This window comes from Haliotis cracherodii, unplaced genomic scaffold, assembly GCF_022045235.1.
Source record: "Haliotis cracherodii isolate W230 unplaced genomic scaffold, xgHalCrac1.p SCAF_3, whole genome shotgun sequence".
In the NCBI taxonomy this organism is placed as follows: Eukaryota; Metazoa; Mollusca; class Gastropoda; order Lepetellida; family Haliotidae; genus Haliotis; species Haliotis cracherodii.
Window position 1 is genome coordinate 63,706,287 of NW_027266286.1, and position 15,118 is coordinate 63,721,404.

Below are 15,118 nucleotides of genomic sequence, written 5' to 3' on the forward strand. Positions count from 1 at the left end.
GTTGCTGCTTTGCAGCAAAACCGGCGGCTAGCATGCACTTAAAATAGTCATCATACAAACCCTGAAATAAATAAATAACAGCCAAGGCAAGTTGCTAGTAGCTGGCAAGCCTAGATTACTTACTTACTTATTTACTTACTTACGTACTAAGTAAGTGTCTTACATTGTGAATGTCTGAGAAAGGAGATTACACAGGTAATCTTTATCATAAATGTTTAGTTCAGTATGGCTCCTGTTATGTAATAACGCTTTGAACCGAACTATCCTAAAGTTACATCATTTTAAAAACACACAAACATTTATTAAAACGACAATTAATACATGAACCACAACTGAAGAATAAACGGATCTGCATTTAATCTTTATCACATTTTTGTTTTGAATGACACAGTGAACCAAATCTAGTAAAACGAGCAGGAAAACTTTTGTCACATAAAAATAACTGCTCCCCAAAATTCCAGTGCACAATCTCAGAATAACCACAATAGATCGGTGCCTTCTGCCGCCGGGCAATAACGCGTCTGAAACAATACTAACAGCAAAGAACACGTTCATGTTCTACTATCCAGGTTACAAAAATACATGACACCCATTTTGAGGTTTTGTTTGAAAATGAAACACAAGGTAGAGGGATGGGACGTAGCTGTAATTCTCTGGGTGTTTAGGTATTTGACCTCTTAAAGAGCGACGCTGAGAATATTAAAGCAAAACAAAATATCATTATGCCGCTTGTTTATAAATTGATATTCATACATTATCACGTTGACGAGTCCTGCACCAAGACTGTGGAATATATTTCTTTTATGAAAAGAATAATCTAGAAACGTATACAAAAGCAAGTCTAGCTTGCTCTAGTCCATCTATTCCACAGCATAGGTTAAATAATTTATTTTATTTTTAGAGCCAAGAAGAGTATTTATTTATGTAATATAAGATTTCATAGACTAAATGTTAGTCTAACGTTTTACATGTGCAGAACATTTGAAAAAAGATCAAATTAAAGCATGTTCTGGTATGACGGCCAGTGTTTGTGTGTACGTCGGTTTTCCTGCTTTTATCCTCATTTACGAAGTTTTCAAAATGAAAGTTTTATCTCCTTTCACTGATTTATTTAGTTCAGTGGAGGGGCCAAGGGGATGCGCACCCCTTCTAAATCCACCCCTGCTGAGCATCTTTTCATTATATTTTATTAAGATAATTGAACTGGGTTTTTTTCTGTAAAATAATTTCTTTTCAGAAGCCAGCTGTTTGTCTGCGTATATGCAGAAAATAAGGAGATCACATTTCACTTCATGCCCCGGAGGTTGTGTGTGTTGTGATGAAGGAATCTCTGTTTGTATCAAGCGGCATACTGCTGTGTGAGGGAGCAGTGATTTCAATACAACTTTAAGAAATGTTTTGCTGTCGTTGCAAATACCAAATAACATTTCTAGAAGTAAAATATATATTCATGCATAGTTATAAATGTGTACATTTTCTACACCTTTTCCTTCTATTTATTTGAGCAGGAATTCTTTTGTCTCCTAAAAATAACTGCTCCCCGCAATTCCCCAGTGCAAAATGTCAGAACCACTATAGACAGCCGCCAGTCAATTAAACTGTATCATAATAAAAATGCATGAAGTATTTTATATACGTACACATATTCGTAACATTAATTAAATTCGTAGATGTAAGCAGAACATGCTGCTTCATTCAATGTTTGAAAGCTTATCTAACGTGACCCCCGGTTGTCAGAGTCACTAGAAAGGGATAGTGATCACAACTTGGGCATGCGCATGAGGAATTAAATTGCCCATAGACGGAAGTGAGTTCTCGCCACTGTATTTGCGTGAACATGAATGCCTCCACCCAAAACATAACACTTCATAATGTCCTTTTATAAAACAAGGCTACATTGTGTTATTCCCATTTCTATTCTTAGCAACTGCCGTGGTGTACCAGCGAGATCTGTCGAGTAATCTAGGTCACACACAACAGCCTTCTCCTAGTTACACGGAAACTACACACCTCCTTGTCACACACTAGAACGTAGTCCCTCTCAGATCGATATAGTGTCACGGTCAGAAACAAAACGTGAATATCAAAGAATATTTTCGAGATTAAAGGACCTGCCTGTTTCTGTGTCGAATGTGTCGGTATTTCCACTGCGATGTTGATGACCGCGTCTGTCTCTGCTGTGGATGTCAATCAGTGATTATCGGACGCTGTGCTTCCCGGGAGTAGGATACTGGGTTGAGATTTTGTTTTTGTTCCCTGTTAGCCTTAGCGCGACCTCAGCGCCTTTGTGTATGTACAGTACATGTTATTCTGACCTCAGTGTGACATGACGTTCTCCCCTTATCAAACTCGCAGCTTATATAAAAACAGACAATATTTTTTGTGATCGAAATACACCATTAAAAGTGGCATACTGTTTCGTAGAGATGTCAAGATGTCAGATTATGTGTATGCAATTCGACACGTACAAGAATAGTGACTTTTTTTCTTCTTTTTTTGTGTGTGGGTGTGTGTGTGTGTGTTTTTGGGTGAGGTGTCGGGGTGAGGGGAGCGGTAGTGGGGGGAATTCGTTTGAAAAATGATGTAGTAAATATTGGCAATAAATGGCTCGAATCTTACTTTCAGTGAACAAAATCGTATGTCTTGAAACTCTGACAAAATATTTTTTATAGTGATCTAATCAATTTACAAATCAGTACAGTAAGTTTTTACCTTCGAGTATTTTCTTGTTATTACGTGGATTTCAAAACATGTTTCGGATTTTTTTCATTTTTGTCCTCTTTATTCCGATTTTTTTCTCTAGATTCGACAAAATTTAACAAAATACCCGAAATGTCGATTTAAAAAAAAAATATATGCTTCCACCATTAGGCGTTGTACTTACAAGCTACATCTACATCAAATATTACACACAAAATTGAGTCTGAGATGTCAGGATGAGACACCACAACACCCTGCAGTGACGCATGACGCAAGTTCTTAAGCCAGTTGATTAACTGCTGTACAGGCTAAATTGCATTACTTCATTTCCAATACCTTGTATAAAAGGATCAGCTTATGATATATTATAATAGCATCGTTCCCTCGTGAATGTATGTTATACAAGTGATGTTATGTAATGTTCTGTGCTTTTATTGGAGGACAACTCACAACAGTGACACGTGGTAGGGAATTTACTTGGTTTGCGAAAGTCCAAAACATGCTTGAATCGAGTGGACACGCTTTGTGACGTGGCAGATTGCGTGTCTTCGTATCCTGCTGGCGTGAATATTTACGAATATTGGCATTAACCCAGTGCCAGGCGTTCGGCAATAAGGGGATAAAATAAGGACAAGTCGGCAAGGAGTCAGAATAATGTGTCTTAATGGTGTATCCATGTTAAAATGTATAGATGCCTACATACGACTCAAACCCAATATGATATATGGACCCTCCTCGTGGCTTATGCTTGTTTAAGATCAATACCATAAAACTAACCAGGTAGGCACAAATATCACATGGAAAAGCTCCACATCGGTGTAAGGTCTAAAATAATGCAACATGTCCACTATGCGCATTCTTTCAGGCACGTTCTACATGATGCCACGCCGGATCTAGCAACGAAAGGAAATGCCAGTTCGGATGGAAGCAGTGTGTATTCCTGGAGTTTAAACATTAAAAGCAGCTTCAAGATATACTAGTACCGGAATTAGAAATACAGACGCTTCAATCATGTCATTACCCTTGACGAAATTGTAGGTGCATTATCTGACTTCAGCACTATTAACCTTTTAAACAGAATCTTGCATGTGTGAGGATTCAGGTAGCTGCCTACGTGACCACGGTATTGCAGGCATCAGTGTGAAGTGTTAAGGGAGTGAGTCAGGTTTTAATGTCACTGTGAACAGTATTTCTGTTATAACACTGTGCGTCAGTTTATGAGTGATGCAAGCCCAAATTGACCGGCGGACATTGGTTTGGTGCCAACAAATTGTTGGTGTTCTTTCACTTGTTTTCAGTTATATATGGGCTGTGAAACACGACCAGCGGTTGTTAGGGTATATATAAACATCGATATATGAAACTTTAGATCGTGCCCCATGACAGATTTAAATCATGTGTACATATGGCGCTTGACTGACAAATGACTCGTCAGTATATATTGTTTTCAAACATTAATCAAATTGCATAACTCACTATTGTAAACAACCAACATTTACACACAAATTGCACATCAGAGGATGACATACTACAATACACACATCTTCAAAGTAAGTGGAACAATAATAAAAATCAACAACAAATATCAGAACAGAGTAGCTGTTTCTGAAGCTCAGGTGTGTTGAAGTCACTTTCAAAGTTATGGCACATACTACCATAGCAATGTATGAGATATCAGAGTGTTATTTATGACTTGTACTTCTCAACACCTGTATTTTCAGTTCCACATCTGTATCTTTGATTTCATAAAATATAAAATGCTTCCGTAATTGACAATATCTTGAATGAACAATACGATCCTCATGGAAGTGTGTTTCACTCACAAGGACAACTAAAATTTTGTTTACGAATATTTTCAAATCTTTATTTCAACATATATACAAATAGGAATCACAACAGTGTAGAAAATAATTTGAGTTGACAAAAGAATAATCTGACTACATATTCCATATATATTCAGTATCAAATACATGACACACATTTGCACAAATAATAAACATATGTTCCTTCAAATGTTCCCCGTTAGGTTTTCCTGGACTCAAATATACAATTTAGGATGGTTATATTATTGACATTAAACTGACAGTTAACAACATACATGTAACATCATTGGTACTATGGCTTTGCGGATTGATCGGTCTCTGTGTAAGCAACTTGATAAGGAGCATATCTTGATGTCATTTTAATAAGCATTGGGATCTTAACGTAGAACGTCAACGCCAGAGAACAACCAGTCTCGATTATCTGCCGTAACAAACCCCACTGAGCGTCAAAGGCAAAACAGTGGTACAATGTATGACAATGCATCACTGAAAATACGTCATGACAGCGGGTGTTCGCGACAAGGATAAGCACGTCCAGTCCTACAGAGAATGTGTTTGGGATGCTTATAGGCTCCACCATCAACACAATTAAACACAATGTGATACATAAGTACATAATTTCAGTTATTGCAAGCCCTATTTAAGAAATAAACGAGTTGTTTGCCGTACAATAACATATTGTAGGGAGGGGCCCTGTGTTCTATTGTACGATAAACAAAGACCCCGAGTCGTTTATTTTTTATATATGGTATCTATGTTTTGCACAGCCTTTTTAAGGATGTCAATAAAATGTACAACCTTTAAAAACATTTTTCCGTATCTAAAAAAATAATGACTCCCTAAGTACAATCCGAACTCGGCAATGTCGGACAAATATATTTTATATACCGAGAGGTTAAGTTTGGTATTCTCACAATTTAAACGTCGATATTCTGCACCTAATGTCCCAATACCGACTGTCATATCTCTCCAACTTTCGGATGTGATCGTTAGGCCATTGCATTCAAATGCGTTCCCCAGGTACATCTATTGTGTAGGTATGCAAATATTGATTTGTATTCTCTGAAAGTTTCCTTGGATAAATACGAAGAGTGTGTGTCGATCACATTCACATCATAACTCTATGAAGTTGTGTACATCACATCGAAAAATCGAGTCACACTTGAAACCATGACTGGCAAAAAGCCAAAAGGAAGGTGTAGGACACAAGTTAAATGTTGACAGCACACTGATTAACTTAACTTTCAAACTCAACTCTTCACTGTTTGTAAAACTATTTTGGTGTTGTAAAGTAAATGGAAATATATACATTTAGAAATGAACTTTTCTTCAAAGCATAAACTCCTTATGAATGTAGGCAGATTGGACAACATCTTTATTTGCGGTATCAAAAAAGTTTGATGATTATCGATGGGTAAAGGTGAAGAAAGATAAGTAATTTATGTCAAACGTTGTTTTAACCACAAAAATAAACCTATGACATTACAATTTCAAAACGCACGTTCAATATGAAAACTAGTTTTATATGTGCACTAAAGTTGTCAGTGTCACCATCCTCATGATATCGGAACAGGTCAACTTTGGAACGAACATCTGCTCTACACCGATAACACGTCAGAACCAAACACATATAGGGTGCTCTATGCTTCTACAGTAAACGAACTGCTAGTGCCAGCAAACTGAAAGCACATGTACTGTAGTATGATGATTATCGTGGAACGAACCTGAAGTTGACGGGGTTCTTGATTTGACCAAATGTCGTGTACATGAACTCAAAGTCCTCATCATCAGGTGCTGACACGTGGAAGTTCTGGATAATCTGAAAAAGAAAGATCGTGAAAAACGGTATTAATTATTGACTAAAGAGGTACATGTATCTTCCACTATCCTGTATTACAGCTACAGTGTGCAAGTTAATATATGCATAAACGTAAGAGAGGAGGTGCAGTGGCTACATTTTCGAAACGAAATGTGAATGTCATTTAAACATTACAGCTATATCACGTCGATATGTATCTAATCGTGGTTGGACCATGAAGAACAGTGACAAAGAGCATGACCAGCGACACATATCCTCAGTGCAGGAGGACACCAATCAGCCAGGTCACCGAGTCCAAGAGGGATGGGTACTGACCCGGAATGCGCCCGGGTTGGGATGGGGTGTATGGTTGGATGCACTGCAGCATTGCGGAGCTCGGGGAGTACGATTTCATATAAAGATGTGGTGTGTCGGTGACAGACACGCCATAGTGTTACTGTGGTTAGTATGAAACTACACATGCAAAGTAAGCATCGACATTCCGTTAACAGACTTACCTCACCTTATGGCGTTTGTTTCGTCATAAACGGTCAAATTATTCCAAGATATTTTACAAGGGTGCTATAAGCAGGGCATACGTTTCATGTGATGTTAACAAGATTTTCCGCCCATACACAAACTTTAAAATTTTAAATTAAACGTGGCTATAAATGTTTACATTTCGTACACATAGTAGAGTTATAAATTGTTCTAATGACAAGGTTATCATTCTACACACATTCACTGTGTGGTTGATTCCTTACAATCGCAAGGCAAGTGTTCTTACATGACTTGTTTACATCCATGTTGCCAATTTGGAAATATTTGGATATTTGAAACAATAGCAGACACCTGATGCTTCTGGTTTTCTCAACCACTTTTAAAATGGAACATATCGAAACGTTGAATAATAAAATCCTAATAGTATATTACCCAATATTGTCTGTGTATCTTAGACGTTCAGTTCAGTTATGATTATTTCCCCCACTGCAAGCGAGTGATAAAAACACACATGCAAGAAGTGATATTTTGGTTGTGATTTCATCCCCCTTGTGATAACTATCACATAATTGCGGCACAATCGTCCTTCTATCCCGACCGTTGCAATGGGGGCATAAAACTGAGTTCTTAAGACCAAAAACCTTACTTTTGTGACACCAAGCCAGAGTTCCTGTTCAGCAAAACGTCTTCCCAGGCAGTTCCTGAGCCCAAAACCGAAGGGCAAGAGAGCAAAGGCTGGGTATTCCTTTTCTCTCTTGTTGCTTGAGTCGTCTCTCAGCCAACGCTCAGGGAAAAACTCTTCAGGCGAATCGAAATACTCGCTGTTGAGGAGAAGGCGACGATTGTTCATGAAGGCATGGGTCTGAAAAATAGATATGACCATATGCATTTCCTGCATTTCCACATGAACACAAATTACTCCCGTTCATTTCATGAATATTCACTGAGTAGTAACACAGAATTTATCACGTAATAACTGTTTGAAAAGAGGAAAGAGTTTTCAGAAAGCTTTGGGTTTTGATTAGGAAAAGTATCTGTACCTCCTCAAATTTGAACACTCAAAACGTGTGTGTGTGTGGAGGGGGGGGGGGGGGGGGGGGGTGTCGAGGGGACAAAAGACTGATCTATGATATACTACTATTCATCAATATATGCTTAAATGCAGTGTTTCCAATCAGCCATTGTTCCTTTATGTCTCATCGATAAATGCAGTCATGATAAGTGAGTGAGTGCATTCGCTAAATCTTTAAAGACGCTTTCAATCATTACTGTTTGTTTCTACGTGCAATCTTAGGCATCTTCTCTTCAACATGTGATTCGGTTAGGATATTTTTATAACGTAGTGCATTCGACACAAAAACACACATATACCTGTAAGTATTAAACAAAAGGTACAAACCCCTTTAGGCACCATGTAACCATCTAGTACAACATCTTCTTGAAGCACTCTGAGAGAACCAAAGGAAAGCGGGAAGAGAACCCTGTTTGAAAACAGAGAAAAAAGACTTCGTTCCCAATGTGGAAATAGAAAGCATTTCTCTAAATCTTGGTAGAAATTCTAAAAGGTTATTTACTCGGCTCTGGTCTGTGGTTCGACCGTTCCCCTGCCTGGCGTTAAGGAAATAAACAAGGCCTGTTCCGAACAGAGTATATGGTACATCCGTGTTAAACTGCGACGTGATATCTAAGTAAGATAGCATTATAAAACCGGCATGAGAACAAAGAGCCACACATGCACACGTACGGCACACACAGAAACACACACATACAGGCACACACATGCCTGGACGTCTCAACATATGTGCAATAATCTTGAAAACAACGTTAAACCCACTGCATTTCGCCTCATCTCAACTTGTGTATGGGGCGATAGGGTAGCCTAATGGTTTAAGCGGTCGCCGAAGGCCTGGGTCGATTCCCTACATAAATACAATATGTGAAGCCTATTTCTGGTGTCCCCCGCCGTGATATTGCTCGAATATTGCTAAAAGCGGCGTACAACCATACTCAGTCATTCACTCGTGTAGCATAATGGCTACGTGTATGTCAAATATGAAGTCGCACCTGAATGATTCCTTCATACATGCTCGAAAGTAGGGCATATTGGACATGTGGTCAGCGGTGTGCGCGTGTCCTTTTGGTCCAATTACATCCAGGATTTCTTCATACAGCCTCTGTTGCTTCTCTGGGTTCAAGGCCAGGTTTAGCAGAAGATTTTCCATGTTCTTTGCAGTCTTAATTAAATGAATATATCAACATGGTAAAAAAAATGTGCCTTGTCAAACAAACTTTCGTCTTACTAAAGTTACTGGACCTGCTTTGCAGTACCCCTGATTGTTTGATATATACTGACTGAAAAAAGTAACTGTGCTTCACACAGCGTTCAATAAAAAATACACAAATTTTGAAATTAAATAATGGATCTTTCAGTACATATTCATGAAGGCATCTCTTCAACTTTAAGTTTTGTTTTTTTTACAATTAACACATGCAAGTTCATTCACAGCGCACATATTGGATGTTTGCGTGTTTGTAGGGAGCATGATACTCACATATGTGGACATTACACACTGATTTATTAACTATCAGGTGCTCATAAAAGAACTTTTGTTAAACCGTAAATAACGCTTACGACATACCACAGATTGCTGAAAACCAACGTCTACGCTGCAGACAGGAATGGTGCAAAAATGAGCCTCCAGATATTTTAATGTTGATCGAAACACAATAATATCTCTATGGAGGCGTTATCTACAGTAGTGTAACACTCATGACTTGCCACGGGCCGGTTGCCCATGTTTTATGTCACGTCAACAAGACACGCGTTTTTGGTTGCTGCCTCAACGGAATCGATACCAAACTGCCACATTAATTAAAGCTCTGACAATTCCAGGGTTAAGACCTATTTTAGGTAAACCCGTACGAAACCGGTTGTGAAACAGCAATATGTGCACGTTTGCTTCCATGTCATGCCTAGCTTCGTGTAAACAGGGGGCGGTCGGGTAGCCTAGTGGTTATAGCGTTCGCTCGCCACGCCGAAGACCCGGGTTCGATTCCCGACATGGGTACAATGTGTGAAGCCCATTTCTGGTGTCCCCCGCCGTGATATTGCTGGAATATTGCTAAAAGCGGCGTAAAACCATGCTCACTCACTCACTCACTCGTGTAAACAGGATCTAACTTTCTAAGGAGAATTTGTTATGATAAAAAACGGATCAGACGAATGACCAAATATTTTGTTGTTTTCAATAAAATAACATTCATTTATATGAAGCTCAGCTACTTTTTTCGATATTGTTTGATATTTGAAATGTATAAAATTATATTTGTTACCTTTTATTAAAGAAGTAATCTAATACACCAATAAAATAAAGTTGAAAATAACAAGTAGATCATGAATGGTTTATACTTAGAGACGGCAAATGTCTGTACTAGGGTAAGTGGTAAGTGTATTCAAACGTCGGATGAAACCTTTACCTAACCTTTAATAATTAAACACGCAAAACATATACTCTCTTCAAAAAAACAAACGCACAGGTATCATGTAGTTCATGGAACCTGATGACACAAAAATCCGGTACATAAATTGGATATATGTTACAGGAAAATGTTGGTGGCCTGATATTCGACAAACGGTGCGTCAAGACGTAGCTATTGTCAATTTGCAATGTTATAAAAACACTTGTTAAAAAAGTGTCCCCACCGCGCACAGCTCGTGTCACGGGAGACTACCTTCATAATGCCAACAGCAACGGCTTGCCCTCGCCGTCGAGATCTCCAGATCTCAACCCAATCGTACATCTCTGGGATGGACTCGATCGACGTGTACGTCAACGTCAGAACACGCCGCATACACTCCCACAACTGGCCAACGCGTTACAAGCAGAATGGCGCAAAATTCCGCAAGGCAGAAATCGTACACTTATCCAGTCAGTGCCGAGGAGATACAGAGCCGAGATTGCTGCCCGGGACGGTCACACGGGATACTGAGTTTAGCGCAACCCTGTGGTCTTATGTGACATTACAATGAACAGTGTTCAAAATTTCATATTTTGTATCTATGATATTAAACTAAATAAATTGACTTTATTAGGTACAATAAATTTACTACAAATCGACCTGTGCGTTTCTTTTTTTGAAGAGTGTATGCTATCCGTGGTTTTCAACATATATCAACACATAATAGTAAACATTTTACAATATATTAACCTCGGCAAGTAATGACTTACTGAATCTGTTCCACCTGTTAAGAGATCTAGTAAAATGGCATCCACACTGTTGTCGGTCGTCTTGGGACTCGCCTGTAGCTGTAGAATCAGATTTGGTTTTTCAGGGTCAAACGTTCCTTCTGTCATCTCACGGTTCACTCTTTCTAGAACGTCTCTTATTTGTACACGACCATACCTGAAAAAATATTTAGACGGGATTGCTCAACTAAAAACTAAGACATGTATGTCTGTTTTACTTCCACAAAGCATTACCAAACGAACAGTTTTCACTTTGTAATATGGCAAGTTTAGAGGTTTACAGAGGTGTGGAAACTAATTTTCCGCAATGTCTTCGCAATTTATATCTCCAAAGTTGCCTTGTGAAAGACCTAAGCTGCGCCCCTTTAAGTCACAGACTATAACAATTATCCTATTAATTAGACAAGGACGAAGCCATGTTTGTTTGCAAACACTGAACGTAGTGCCTACCTGACCTTTTGTATATGTAGCTTTATTCTGATTATAAGTATATTATGAACTGCTTTACCCATATGCTTGGTTGGCAACCCTCTCAAACGTTCTGTAGAGCTTAGTGGGCATGAACTTGTACAAAGGAGGTCCTATATCCTTCAGTAAGCATTGGAAGAAAGTTTGTATTGACTCCAGATAAACTTTATTTTCTGCTGACATTGGTGCTCCTTTAGGATCCATGAAACCAAGTCGTTTGTTGAAAGCAACAACTCCAATACCTTGAAAGGAGAAATGGAACAGGGTGAACAAATAGTAAGGACAACACTCAGCTGTTCTGTATATACATGATTATACTCGCTAGCATCATTGATATATAAAAGAAACGTACTTTCTGTAGCATATTTGAACATCTCTGCTCTGAACTCCTCTGGGGTATATTTCATTGTAGACATCCTTGTTATGAGGTCATTGGCGACGTCAGTTTGTTCCTGAATGTATACTGAAGCTGATGACGGTTTCAACATATACTTCTGTGACGCCGAACGAAGACGATGCCATTCTGGACCATTCCTACGATCAGGATAAAGAGATTACGTAGACTTTACCATTCTGCAAGCAGTGGAGTAGGTATCTAAAACGTCAACGCAAGAGAATAGCCATTCTCCATTAGACGACGAAACAGATTCCATTAGACGCAAAAGGCAACATGAAAGTGATAATTATGCAATTTTGCATAAGAAATGTGTCTGTTGTCTGACTCATTAAAGCAATACCCCTGCGGCCTGTAAACAAACCAGACAATCAAGTGATGGACCAGAGCTCCAGTCACACGATAGCGCATTTATTGTTTGTTTGTTTGTTATTTAATGCCGCACTCAGCAATATTCCAGCTATATCGCATTTATTGATTTTGTTAAAATGTATATCACGTTTAAGTGCAGATATTCTTTTGCTAATGAGTCAATATAATTATGCAATCGTTTTGCAACACAGGAACAGGGACAGTTGACTCAGCATAATTGATAGATGCAACTAAGCTTATGATGAAGCTCATGGACTTCAGTCAACCAGCAGAAACATCGATCCAGGTTAAGGACACATAAAAGAGTATAAAGTACAGATAAAATGTATAGAGTTTATAGTTTTTAAACATAATTGTTATCTTAAAACAATTGTTTGAACAGTGTGAACAAATTACGAATAGATCACACTGCTGTTTCTGTGGGAACTATTCAGTCTCAAAGTATGCGTTTATCTAGCCAACAGTTCATCAAACAGCGCAAAGTATCATTGATTTCCATGATTGTTGTCTTGAGTGTTTTGAAGCATCCGGATCGGATACATGTCAATGTGATTGATATAATAAGTATGTTTTTCTGTTTTTGTTTGTTTGTTTGTTGCACTCAGCAATATTTCAGCTATATGGCGGCGGTCTGTAAATAATCGAGTCTGGACCACACAATCCAGTGGTTGACATCATGAGCATCGATCCACGCAATTGGGATCAATGACATGTATCAACCAAATCAGCGAGCCTGACCACCCGATCCCGTTAGTCGCCTCTTACGACAAGCAGAGTCGCTTTTTACAGCAAGCCTGGGTTGCTGAAGACCCCGGATTATAATAAGTAAGCATAAGATATATGGATGAACAACTTCTTCATATAATAAGTAAGGATAAGATATATATGGATGAACAACTACTTTGTTTCAATAAGGAGCGACGTTTCGGTGTAGGTTCTAACACCGGTGTCAAACAAGTGATGCGGTGTTAGAACCTACATCAAAACGTTGTTCCTAATTGTAATAAAGAAGTTGTTCATCCATATATCTAATCCTTACTTAGTGCTCCAACTTCTAAATGCCTCTCAAAGATGAGACTGATATAAAAGAGATCAAATACATTGGAAGAAAGTGTTGCGCAACATCGTTTGTGTTTGCATAGTTTGTTTGCTGTTTTACGCCGCAATCAGCAATATTCCAGCTAAATGACGGCGGTCTGTAAATAATCGAGTCTGGACCACACAATCCAGTGATTGATATCATGAGCACCGATCCACGCAATTGGGATCGATGACATGCATCAACCAAGTCAGCGAGCCTGACCACCCGATCCCGTTAGTCGCCTCTTACGACAAGCACAGTAGCCTTTTACGGCAAGCATGGGTTGCTGAAGACCTGTTCCAACCCGGATCTTCACGGGTCGTTTGCTTAGTAACTTCAGATTTACTGTACACGTGAAAAGTAGTAACAGTGCACATACACCAATGCCATGCCTGGCTCCTTGTTGTTTCTCTCGGCATACGTCTCAAACATGTTCAGGGGGGGCCTCATCGGGTACTTGCCCTCAGCTCTGTAGATGGCTTCTATTGCATCTGGGTCCTCTGTCACGACACTCGGTCCAACCAGGTTTACACGGAAGGTCCGCCCATATTTGTCATGTAGTGAGTCCAGTAATTTATGGAAAGAATGCGTTGTGAAATTTGCTGAAAAAGGTATGAGTATTGTGGAAAGCCCGAGTCACGTATTTTAGGAACGCCTGTGTCTCTACGTCACTGCTATAGTATTTCAAATGTTACAGATTTATTTGGTTGCAATTTGAAAATATTACAAGCATTAGTTACCAGCGGAAGACTGTCGTACAATTAATTTAAAATATGTGTGTGAGTGTGTCTATGTGTGGCTGCTTGTATTACTCCGGAGTAAGCCGGTGAAGATCCGGGGTCTTCAGCAACCCATGCGTGCCGTAAAAGGCGACTATGGTTGTCGTAAGAGGCGACTAACGGGATCAAGTGGTTAGACTCGCTGACTTGGTTGATGCATGTCATCGTATCCCAACTGCGTTGATCGATGCTCATAATGTCAATCACTGGATTGTCTGGTCAAGACTCGATTATTTACAGACCGCCGCTCATATCGCTTGACTATTGCTTAGCACGGCGTTAAACAACAACCAAACAAATTTATGATGTTTTAATCTACAATATGGCCTAATATTTATTAAGTGGGAACTTACTGAAGGGTTTCATGTGAAATATCGGCCCGATCTGTGGAATTGCGTATCTGCCACGTGGCCCTGGCATGTCCTTATATGGTCGCACTTCATCGCTTTCAGCAACCTTTGGGCTGGCGACTGTTGCTTTGAGACATGCGCCGTGTGTCCCAGGAAGTAGATGCTTTCTGATCACACTTGATAGCGGTGTGACACGTGACTTCAGCATATCGACAGCTTAACACAAGAAATAAAATGTAACTGCAATTGTTTACATTATAGTGAGTGAGTTGTGTGTATCGCCTCTTAGAATAGTATTGCATTTACAGTCAACTACGGTTATAACGAACTCGCTTATAACGAACTGACGGATATAACGAACTCACTTTTTGGTCCCGACTATTTGCTGTAGTTATGATGTATATATGCTTATAACGAACTACGGTTATAACGAACTAAAATTAGAAGTCCCTTTGAGTTCGTTATAACCGAGGTTTACTGTATATCATAGCTTGTCGACTAACAAACCTAGGAGCACAATATGAACACATAGGGATTCGAACCAACGGTCATAATTATTTTTGTAATTGCATCGCCTTAGACGACTGGGTCACCCTTACACCCGT

At 39.2% G+C, this 15,118-nt stretch overlaps 1 protein-coding gene across 1 annotated transcript in view; it reads right to left on the reverse strand.

Moving 5' to 3' along the window:
• LOC139475603 (uncharacterized) overlaps positions 1-15,118 on the reverse strand; it is a 32,684-nt gene that overhangs the window by 13,952 nt on the left and 3,614 nt on the right. The window contains exons 2-11 of the mRNA XM_071258792.1: positions 14,517-14,729; positions 13,764-13,986; positions 11,890-12,071; positions 11,578-11,779; positions 11,052-11,226; positions 8,887-9,056; positions 8,222-8,303; positions 7,469-7,684; positions 6,235-6,342; positions 2,116-2,191 (exon numbers count right to left, since the gene is read on the reverse strand). Coding sequence (XP_071114893.1) covers positions 2,116-2,191; positions 6,235-6,342; positions 7,469-7,684; positions 8,222-8,303; positions 8,887-9,056; positions 11,052-11,226; positions 11,578-11,779; positions 11,890-12,071; positions 13,764-13,986; positions 14,517-14,721 — 1,639 coding nt within the window. The 5' untranslated portion in view covers positions 14,722-14,729. The remainder of the gene's footprint in view (positions 1-2,115; positions 2,192-6,234; positions 6,343-7,468; positions 7,685-8,221; positions 8,304-8,886; positions 9,057-11,051; positions 11,227-11,577; positions 11,780-11,889; positions 12,072-13,763; positions 13,987-14,516; positions 14,730-15,118) is intronic.